This window comes from Thermobia domestica, chromosome 10 (assembly GCF_964235325.1).
Source record: "Thermobia domestica chromosome 10, izTheDome1.hap1.1, whole genome shotgun sequence".
Taxonomy (NCBI): Eukaryota; Metazoa; Arthropoda; class Insecta; order Zygentoma; family Lepismatidae; genus Thermobia; species Thermobia domestica.
This window is the reverse complement of record NC_137463.1, coordinates 269,665,361-269,677,434: the sequence shown is the minus strand read 5'-3', so window position 1 is coordinate 269,677,434 and position 12,074 is coordinate 269,665,361. Positions and strand designations below refer to the sequence as shown.

Genomic DNA, 12,074 nt, shown 5'->3' with positions numbered 1-12,074 from the left:
GTGAGCGATTACGTTTTCGACTGACACCATACTTTTAATTATTGCGACATTTAAAAAAACAAAACAAAAAAAAAAACATACCTGTTAATTAAAATGTACAGAGAAGTTATTTCTGGAAAATTCTATTCAGGCCTCTTGTGGTAACAACTGCACTTTAGAAGAAGATACTATTAAGGAAAAGAATGAGGAAAAATAATCTTTATATCGTACAAGCAATGGATTATAACAGCTTAATAAATGATTGTACGTAATTTTGTTTGAGTTTGAATATAGGATTGTATACAGCTGTGCATTTTGCATTATTATTGAAGTGCTGCAACTAACTAACTGCAAACCATATGATAAATTCTTACAGTAATGTATCATATTGATTTACTCTGTATGAAAACGAAAATAGTTTAACATATGGTTAACCTCCTTTGTGCCCATAATTTTAAAATTAACGCTTGTCACTTTTCGACACTTGGTTTTGCAGTAGCTTTCCAACGAATTAGCAGGAAGCCCAAACTTATAGGACACCCTGCAGGTAAATACATTTCTTTGGACAGATTCACTGCTCCAAACTAAGATTTGAAAAGTGTAGTATTGTTAATTTTATTATTATTGGCACAAAGGAGATCAACCATATTTTAAGCTATTTTTGTTTTCATACAGAGTAAAACAATATTTCACAACATTACAGTAAGAATGTATCATGCACTTTGCAGTATGTTGCAGCACTTTAATAATGGTGCACTATACGTACAATCTAGATCCTGCATATGTCCAATCCATATTTAACAAGAAGGCAATACGTATGCGATACAGGTAAAATCCGTATATTTCATATGGACAACCTATTAGCTATATACATCCAATCCATACATTACATATGGCCAACCTGTACGCGACATACGTATAATCTATATGCTGCATGCAGACAGTCTGTAAGCTACATATGTGCACTCTGTATGGTGCATACGGATATTCTGTATGCTGTATCTGGACAAGCTGTGTGCGACATAAGGAAAATCTGTGTAATATATACGTACAATACGTATATTGTATCTAGTCGTACGTACGGGGCACAAGTACGATATAGATGCTGTCTCGGGGTTGAACGCAAGAAACATACATACAGAACGTATATTGCATACTTCTTGAAATTATGCTCCGTCCTGATAGTCAGTGTGTGTCGTCATTATTAACCCACATGCTACATACGATCCTGACGTCACAAAGCTAGATATCATCTCCGTATATACTTGTTACTGCAGATGACATCACACGATTGACGTCATTGCACTTATGCAGACAGTACGTATAATACATACTTTTTCAGCTATACGTTTGCTGAAGGATGTTATATACGGTTGTACGTTAAGTCCAGAAACTACAGGAATTACGAATGTAACCTACGTTTTTAAGTATGCCACCTACATTTTTTCTCTCAGTGTAGAGTAGATATTGAAATCAGTAAAACAAAATCTCAATATTTAATTGGAAGTTTGTTTAATACAAGGATTAGCTAATCGTGGTTGAAAAGAAAAACCTGACGCCTTTAGAGTGTAAAAATAATTTTGCAATTCATGGTATTTCAATAATCTGTGCCGTCTTGATTTTCTTTCATGCGTCTCAGAGGTAGCCTTCCCAGTTTGGGAACCAGTGGAGTGTTGGATCTGTTAAAAATTATAAACAGATTAGGAAACGTTGTGATTTAGGCATAACTTATAAGTAATGAAGCGTGGGCACCCATTAAAAAAATAAAGGTCATCACCTATGTTGTACACTATCATCATACTTACACGAAGTTAAACTATATTACATTTAGAAACATATATTGTATTTCCGTTACTACTGGTGCATTGTAGAGTTTATTATCCCTTATATCCATAGTAAAATTTACCTATGAAAAGATTGAGATTTCTTAAATGCAATACTTGCAAGACTCTTGCATGCAAGACCAATACCAAGACCAAGACCGGATATGCAAGACCAAGACCAAGACCAAGACCAAGACCACCCCGGTCTTGGTCTTGGTCTTGCATTTGCTCATCACTATTGGCAAAAATACAGCACTTGGTATCAGAGTATGCGATGGAATAATAATACTACTAAAAATAAATAATAAGAAAGGAAACAATAAAAAGAAGGGTACTAATATAAAACACAATGTAGCTAAACGTCAGCTAAGCAGAAATAATTCCTTGTCAACGCAGTAAAACTTATCAAGTTTTCCATCCATCTAAAACAACAAGAAGCTAAGAACAGCAGTCATAAAATTACATTTGGCTTAATGTTTTCTAAACGTCATTGATTAAAAACTATCAGTCAGATCACATAAAACTTTCACATTGTTTAATACAATATGTCTAAAATGAGCTTAAAGTATGTGTCAATCTTTTTAAAATTTCACAATTCCAATTCAGAGGAACTAAAATCATGGTATTTCTTATGCTATGATTTGGCACTTTAAAACCTATGTTTTGTAAACAATATTCACTAATAATAATAATAATAATAATAATAATAATAATAATAATAATAATAATAATAATAATAATAATAATAATAATATACTCTTGATTTTTATCGATTTCTGTTTAACAGACTTGGAAGCAACGGACAAATTTTGATGCACTACATTCCGTGGGAAACTCCTGATTTTAGACTAAAACTGTTGCATTTACTCTACTAATAAGGGCCGCGGTGGCTCAGTGGTAGAGCGTTCACCTCTGGTACATGGGGTCCCGGGTTCAAACCCTGCTCCCGCCAAGTGAACTTTGTGGTGGACAAACACCGTGTGCGTGGGTTTTCTCGGGGTTCTCCCGTTTCCTCCCACTTTCTTCATTCCACCATTTCATTCATTACTCATCAATGAATAATGTCCTCCTTTAGCCTAACCGGCATAATCGTGGGACGTAAAACTCAAAGATTTCATTTTTTTACTGTACTAATGTGTACATTCATTGTGCATCAAGTATTCTACACTGGTAGATTGAATATTGAGGCGTTGGATGGAAAAGTGGCGTAACTCAGTTTTGACACATTGTGAAATGTTGAGACTTTCATTCCAATCGATATAGAAAAAGCAGGCAAAATCGTTTCTTTGTGATAGAAAAAGCAGGCAAAATCGTGTCTTTGTGCTGCCATCTCTTGGCCTATTTTTAACTCTGAGATACGCTACTTTGCCATCCACGCCTCATGATTGATTAAAAATAAAGAACTGAATTTTTTTCTCTTTCTTTTATAACGTATGGCGGATATTACCCACTGTACACTTATTTTCGGCATTTACAGTCAATCGGTACGTCTGTTCGAATACGCCCCCTTCTCCCATTAAAACTATTACAGCGAAGAATCTTTTTCAAGACTTTGTCTTATCTGCAGAGCCACCTGTGACCACCTTTAGCTTTTCCTAAAACTGTCAGTTGTTTGTTTAGTTAAATATTCCGATATATTCAAAAATAAGTCCAAACTGTATCTCGGCCTCCTCTGTCTTTGATCTGGAATTAAGGCTAGGGTCTGAATCACACACAGGAACATTTTACTTTTCAAACTCACCAACTGGAAATAATATTGCCATTTAAAAAATCTTTATAAAATTTAATAGAGTACTAAATTACATTTATATATATACAGACAGACAAATGCACTACATTAATTCCTTGGACAAAGCTCACAAGACATGACATACAAAATTCTATTTTACAACAGACAAAAGACAGATCACAATAATCCTCTTCAACAATGATCCTAAAGAAGTCCATGCATTGTTTCGGACTTTCATTTCTAGAGGTAAATGCATTGATTCAAACCAAAATATGAAAATTATTTTTTTCTATTATTCGCCTAAAACTATTTCCATTTTTTACCTCCTTTTTTCGGAATTTGATCTGAAATATAAAGAACACATTACGTCAAACTTGTATTTTCGACATAGTAGACAAATCTGATCAAATACGTTACCTTAAAACTTGTTTTAAAATATTAATTATTGGCATTTGAATTCATTCTCACTTTTCGCAACGAAATTTCATGTTTATTTTAAAACAACGGTAAATGATATTTTATTGAAAATATTGTCCTTAGGACGCTACAGCCTTTCCTCACATTTCGCATAATACGTAGATTCCGCAAGAAACAAGTCAATGTTCTTTTGATGCGATCACTCATCGAGCCATGTTTTTTTGAAATGTTCAAAAGATTCCAAGTATTGTTCAGAAAGGCAATGCTGGATCGACCGAAACAAATGATAATTTGAAGGACCGGCGTCAGGTAAATAGGCTCCGTGGGATAGCACATCTCATTCAAGTACTTACAGGTTTTCGTTCACTAGGTTTGCAGTGTCTCGAAAACAATAATTTCGTCATATCTTTTGGCATATTGTGAACATTTTCCTCCGAGTGTTCAATTGAAGTTGAATAATTGTGTTCGGTAGCTTTCATCATTAACCGTTTGATCCGATTACAGAGCTCCTAATAGATTATACAGACCTGATCCTACCAAATGCACAGCATAACCTTTTCCATGCTGTGACGTTGTTGATGGATCGCTGGACGTACCCATGGTTTCCTGCCCTTAAAATTTTCGAAACGAGACAGCTTGTCATCGCGTGTCACAAATTCAATGCAGAAACGATTTGCATTAGTCTTTTAAGCAGCAATTCACAAATGGTTAAACGTTATACAACGTCTCTTTCTGTTAATTATTGTGGCACTGCTATTCAACTGGGGTACGCGTACCCCTAGGGGTACGCGAAGATGTTTCTGGATGTGCATAATCCTAAAGTAAGCATATTTCCAATCTTTATTGAATTATAATAGTTGGGATTTTTTCCTTTCCAATGGTTTCTCTGCGTTTTCTTTCCAATGTAAATGAAGCACAGAAATTGCTTGAATCCAGAATCAGCTCTGATTCTCGCACTTTCGAGGATTCCCCAAGAATCGAGGAGTTGTCGTCCCGGAAACAAGCTCAGTATCTCATTAACAGGTTAGTTCTAAAGTTACTTTTATTTTTTTGATTTTTTCTAACATTGTCCTGAGTGTGCGAATTATCAGGGAGGATGAGGGGAAAATTTTCCTCAGTAGAACTGGATGTTTCCCATATGTTTTGAAATTTCCCATGTTAATTTTTTCGGATGTGCACTTTATCCCCCTGTAAATAGTCTTTTGATTGGCACACTGATTGTCCTTTTGTTGGGTTGGGTTGTCCCCGTTTCTAACCAACAGAACATGTGTATTAAGTTTAATAAGTTCATTTCGATTTGATTTCTTTTAAACAGCTTCAGGGATACACAATTGGATGGCAAACTGTGTCTAGGGGTACGCGAGGAAAAAGGTTGAATAACACTGGACTAAAGGAATCTCTGCAAGTTGTTTCAGATACAGCACACTCTCCTTACGTCTCCACAAACAAATGATGACCTTCAGCACCAGATTTCTTGAGATGAAAACAGAAGGCTAATGCGTTGCACAAATTCTTTTCTTTTGTGCAAATCCCATTAGTTTGAATACAAAATAATTGTTTTTTTTTTTCACTCTAACCTAAGGCCACATACTGATATTAAAACCTATTGAGTAGGGGAGATATGTATGTTCTACCCCACTTTCCCCCTCCACCCCTTAACTGTCAAAAAAATTATGAAGCCGCCACTGACTGCCAAAAATTTATGAAGTCACCCCTGACCATTGTACTTTAACACACAAGGATACCCCAAAGTACGATTGAATACGCTTTTATGACATTTAAAATCATAAAAACTTACATCTAAAACTTATAACTAAAACTACACTACATATAATTATATCTACTCCTCTTGTATCTTATAATGCCCCCAAGCTAACGTATTTACACCATCTCGCGCTATATATATTTTATCGTCCAAGGAATCTAGTGCCAGCTTATGAACGGTTATGCTATATATATCGTGCTTATAACTTCTAATGAGGTTTATATCCTTATACGTTTTAACATTTTAAAATAAGCTTTCTTTATAATCATCAAACTGCAACTCCTTGGCAACTACACATTTAGTTACTCCTTTAGCTTTTTTCTCTTCTTTATTTTCTACTCTATAAGCATACATCTTTGATCTCAATCCAATAAACTCTGTCATTATCTTACCTTTATTCTCATCTTTCATCTTACCTATTACTTTTTTGTTTATTAGTGGTAGTCCATATATGTTATTTTCCTTGTATTCACTCGTGTCAAACTGGTCAACTATTTCTGCTATATCTTTGTAAAAGTCTTCAGTCTCAATCTCATATATAAAGCTGTCGGTATCCATATAACATAAATCTATATTGTTTCCATATTTCGGCTTCATTGTGTTATAGTGAAAATCATACATTAATAGCTTCGATAGTTCTAACACACTCATACCAACATATATTGGCTTATTAAACGTTAATCGCTCTTTTTTCATATGTATAGCACACAAGTTCTCACTAAATATTGTTCTGTAATCAAAGTTAGGTTTAGCAATTAATGCTTCTACCCTCTTAGGATCACATTCTAATTGTATGGGCTGCCTCTTTCTAATATTTTCCATAGTCTTTCCAAATACCGAGTTATTCATGAGCTTATAAAAATCTTCTTCAAACTTGTTTTTAGCTTGCGTCCTCATCTCTGTATTTAAATCAATGTATTTCTTTAACCAGTCTGATTGTTTGAATTCTAATACTCTATGCCCTTTCTTTAATCTCATTCCAAGTGACATATAAAGTTTTAAGTTTCTATAGTGAATTACATATCTTTCCTTATTGTAAAGCGTTGTTAATAATTTCGATTGTTTTGAGCCGGGTGGACACATGTTCTCTGGAGCTAATAGTAAATCAGAATGCTTGTTATGTAAATGCTTTGGATATTCTAAATCTACTTCTAATATGTAACCAGTTTCTGAGTCATCCGGAATGTTCATTATATCTATGTAAGGTTTAACCCACTTAAAATCTTTATAAGGCATGTATTGACTCATAGCCCATCCATATAAGTTGTTTGCGTCTAGATATGCTAGATATGTTGAACACTCATCCTTATTATAATCTTGCATATATTTGTTGTTAGCTTTTACATATCTTTTACTGCATTGTGAGATTCCTCCTCGTATACCCTTTTCTAACATTAGTATTTTATCATAATCAGTCAGCATTTCTAAGTTAATTTTAGTCATCTTTAACATTGCATCCCACGATAGGCCTGGTGCTGTATAATACCAAGCAGGATCTAATCCATATGCCTTTAAACACACATCTCTAAAGTTTTCAAATATATCTGTTAATTGAAGGACATCTGTTTTGTTATAATGTTCAGTTAAGTCCTCCAATAACTCTAGATTGAATTATTTACAAACTCGTACATGAAGCTTATGACGTTCAGGACTCATTTTTTCTCCTGTTAATCTGTTTGTAAATTTGTCTGGAGATAATGGAACAGGTTCTTTCAATTTTTCAAATGAATCAACACAATCAAATGGATAATCACCTTTAGTATTAACTAGATCAAGTTTATCAATCGGGAAAAACTTTAATGTTTCTCGAAATTGTTCTGGCTTTAAATTCTTTGTTAGCTCTGCTAAACTCTTTGGCATAAATCTAAATGAATCAACAAATCTTAAATTTATTCCATCTTTTTCTGATCCTGCTTTTACATATTTTTCATATGTTATGTACCTTTCCTCATTATTAGCGATCAGTTTAATTTTCTGTGTGTCATAAGCTAACTCCTTAATAAACAAATGTGTATCATAGCCAGTTAAGTTGTGAAGAAATACAGGAACAAAGTTGGGATTTTTATAGTTTAAATTGCAATAACTGTGAGCTGCACCTCTAAACTTTCCAGTTAAATGATCATGATCTCTTACCTTTGCTTTATTTTTATTTATCTTATACAAACATTTTTTTAAGTCATGCTTCCATTCTTCTATTTTTTCACTCATATCATCTTTATCCTTGTAGAACTGTATTTTCTTCTTCAGTAAATTTATTTTTTCTCAACAGCTGGTGGTAAGTCATTCAAGTTTTTCTCACATATATGACAAGTATCTGAACTGTTATAAACTTCTATTTCCTCCTCACTAAGCGGGTTCATATTAACAACTCTGTTATATATTTTCATAATTTCTATTGCTTCTTTTTGTAACATTTCAATAAATACTTTCGCAGCATCTGGACCTATATAACTAACAGGGGCTTTGTAGTCTCCATTTGAATACTTGACATAGTAACAAAAACTCATTGGCTTATGCTTTTGATATTTTACTGTTTTACTACAATTATGCTCTATTTTTAACTTACATAAGATGCATTCAAAGTCAGCAATTATCGTAAATTGAACTCTTAATGATCGATTATAGTTTTGAAACTTTATTTGATTGTCGTATGGTTTTGGAAGTTCTATTCTAACAGCCTCATGCTCTTTACAATATAGCTCATGGTTTTGCAACTGCTTCTCATTTCGAAAGTGTCTTATTAAACATCTATCACAAAAGTATAACTTCTCAGTATGTTTTGTCACTTGACTTCTTATTAATCGTGATAGGTCTTTTATCCAACAAAAATGATTGTTTTTTTCATCTTTTACATATAATAAATTGATATGTTTCCTGCTTATTTTTTGTGATTTGAAGTGGATATACATTATAGTTCTTGTCATAGCTGTAAACATTACTTCTTTTTTCAAATTTAACTATATCTTTTAACTGTACAGGAAACTCAATACCATTACAATATTTCTTTTGTAATTCATTAACAAGTTGCTTATAATGAGAGGGTCTTTGAGGATTTTTTGAAACGGTTTTATCAATAGGTTTTAAATAACTTGCAATAGAATATAAGAAACATTTATTATCTTTATTTTGAATATTTATTACTGCTTTCTTATCTTTAATCTGCTTTGGAAGTTCAATATAGGAAGAAGCTCTTAATGGTACATACTTATTTAATCTGATTTCTAGGTGTTTAATTTGATGTAACGTCCATCCTGATCCTCGGCCTTGAAATTCTTCCATTTCTCTACGAAGTTTTTGTTTGGCATAAGATATATATTCACTTAAGTCAGTTGATTTTAATATTCTCTCGTTTGATGTTTTGAAATTGTGCTCTTGTATTTCTTTATCTTTAATATAGTCACAAATGAAAACAAGGTTAACTTTAACAGGGTGAAATTTTAATTCCTCTTTGATTTTGTTAATAGCAACTCTTTCGCTTGTATCTAAAAATTTTATTGGGTCTTTATATCCTCCTGTGTTTTCGACTTTAATGGTTTGTAAACGCTTCTTGAGTGCTGTTTCTTCTAATTCAATTTTGATGGGTATACGTGCTGGCTTCGGTTCTTCAATTACTTCTTGTTTAAATGGGAATATATCTCTAATCTGCCTTCTGCTTTGTTCATCGTCATATTGTTTAAGAAGGTCTATCAGTTCTGCTTTTCTTAATCGGGAATATCTTCTGATCTCCTTCTCCTTACATTGTCGTCTTAACTCTACTACAGTAAACTTGCTATAATTACTCATCTTATTTATACTATAGAAAATCTTTATATTCTTCAATTTCTATCTTCACCGGATTATTTCAGTTCATTTTCATTTGTCCTAGTACAACACTTAACATTGTACACTCCTGCCATTGTCTACATATTACGCGTTGTATTAGAACACGACTTTCATGGGAATAACCCATCAAAGTCACATATACACATTTAAAATTAAATCATTTTTGTAAACTTACTCATCATCATCATAATCATCACTGCCATATTTATATTCATCATCACTACTCAAATCGGATGTTTTTTGTTGCATTACTAATAACTCTTTTTCCTTTAACAGTATTTGCTTCTCAAGTAGTGTTGCTAAGAGTTTAAGATCATGATGAATTAGTTCAAGTCTATCATGTAATAAATCAAAATCTTTCTCCATATTTGTTATATAGAAAACCAACAAAAATGAAATAAATTTAAATCTAAGAATAAAAGCAAACATGACTAGTGCTAAGGAAATATTGTCTTACAAACCTATATTTGATTGTGTATGTAAATATTTAGATATTGGTGGTTATAATGACGAAGATAAAATAAATTTTAGCGTATCCATAGGTATGTTAGATCATTTGTTCAAGAAGGCCACTAAAGAAAACAACTCATTTCTTACACAAAACATTCTCTATGCGAAGGTTATGAGCTTGTCTGATGAAATATTAGATTCACTGACTGATGAACAATGGCTATCTATAGGCAATGATGATTATGAGGAGGAATATAACTATGATCACATTACAGAAGACTTCATACGTAAATATCTGCAGAAAGTTAATTTGAGTGAAATATGTTTATGGAAAAAGTTATCGGAAGAGTTTATAAGAGAATTAGCTGATAAAGTTGATTGGGAGATTATTTCAGGAAGCCAAGACTTATCAGAAGACTTTATAAGAGAATTTGCAGATAGAGTTGATTGGAAAGAAGTATCGGATAACCAAAAGCTATCTGAAGAATTTATTAATGAGTTTATAGATAAAGTTGATTTTGATGCTATATCTTACAAAAACGAACTCTCTGAAGCCTTTATACGAGAACATGCAGATAGAGTTAATTGGTGGTACATATCTGGAACTAAACAATTATCAGAAAACCTTATAAGAGATTACGCTGACAAACTAGATTGGGAAATGATTTCAATGTCTCAAAATTTAACAGAAGAATTTATTGCAGAGTTCGAAAGCAGAGTTCATTGGGTTAACATTTCAACTTATCAACACCTATCTATAGACTTTATATATACATATAAATATTTTGTGGATTGGAGAGCTATAATAAAATATCATAATAATCCCAATTTAGGTGATATGTTGAATGTAGCATTCACTGTTGCAGCAGAGGGTAATGTTTAACTAATTATCTTTTATGGCTATTATACCATAAAAGTTGTAATAAGAATGAGTAGAGATCAGGCTCGTTAATGAAAATTGTATGAGGTTGCATGTTTGAAAGGGGTCCAGTGCTGGTGGCCCTCTTGTAACTTTAATTATCAGATAATAACCTATCATACAAGCAATCAATTTCTTTAACCAATTCTTCTTCTGATAAGGACGTCCAAAACTCATTACCCTTACCTTTACGAATATCTAGTTCTTGCTGCATTAGGTTGAATAGCTTAATACTGTTAGGATCTCTAAACTTTTCGTATATTATTTCATGATTCGGATATTTTTCTTCTGCTTCATTAAGAGGCTTGTATAGACTTCTCTTCTGACATCTGATGGCATAATAAGGGAAAGGATCATTAGGTTTGTTCTTCTTATATATGATTAGACAATTATCTTTTGAAACATCATCTGTATATGGTGCTGCAATTTCTTTTAAGCTCTCGTTTTGAATTCTCAATCTCTCCATTGTTTGTTCTATCTCTTCTACTCTTGATTGCAACTCTTCTTGGTTTTCCTGAATCTGCTTAAAATTAGAAACGAAATAGTCTTCGATGATATCATAGCACTTGTCGTAGAAGTCTTGTGATACCCATAAAGCAATAGCAAGAAATATCTTTTTATACATATATGTTCCTGAGATAACTGAGGTCGATTCTCTGTCACCTCCTTTTACTAGATATGTGGAAAAGCAACCCCCAGGAAGCCAGGAGCTGAATTTTTCATTGTAGTACCTTATTAGTTGTTTTGATTGTTTATTTTCTAACCAATGATCAAACCTCTTACCACCACTCTGACACAGCTTAGTAGCATTAAAGTATCCTGTACTCTTATCTATAATCAATTTGAAATCGCCAAAAATACCATACCAATAATTGTCTTTAATCTGTTCGTAGCAAATATCGTTTAAACTAAGAGAACTATCCATAGTACTCATATTTATTATATAGAAAATGTTAATTTTTAACTTCATTTTCATTACCACCTAGTTTTACTGTGTAAGATGAGTTTCTGAAGTTCCTAGAATCAGCCTTTTACTAGATACTTAGAGCGACCGCCAGAATTCCGGCAGTCGGTTTTCTCATCGTAATACCTTATTATTTCTTTAGATTGTTTATTTTCTAGCCAGTGTCTAAACCTCTTACCTCCATCTTGACACAGTTCAGTAGCGTT

At 32.9% G+C, this 12,074-nt stretch overlaps 1 protein-coding gene across 2 annotated transcripts in view; it reads right to left on the bottom strand.

The window, feature by feature from the left end:
• Positions 1-3,564: 3,564 nt before the first annotated feature.
• LOC145663224 (uncharacterized) overlaps positions 3,565-12,074 on the bottom strand; it is a 154,033-nt gene continuing 145,523 nt past the window's right edge. For both annotated transcript variants that reach the window (XM_081729588.1, XM_081729589.1), the window contains one exon: positions 3,565-3,875. In XM_081729588.1, coding sequence (XP_081585714.1) covers positions 3,838-3,875 — 38 coding nt within the window. In that variant the 3' untranslated portion in view covers positions 3,565-3,837. The remainder of the gene's footprint in view (positions 3,876-12,074) is intronic.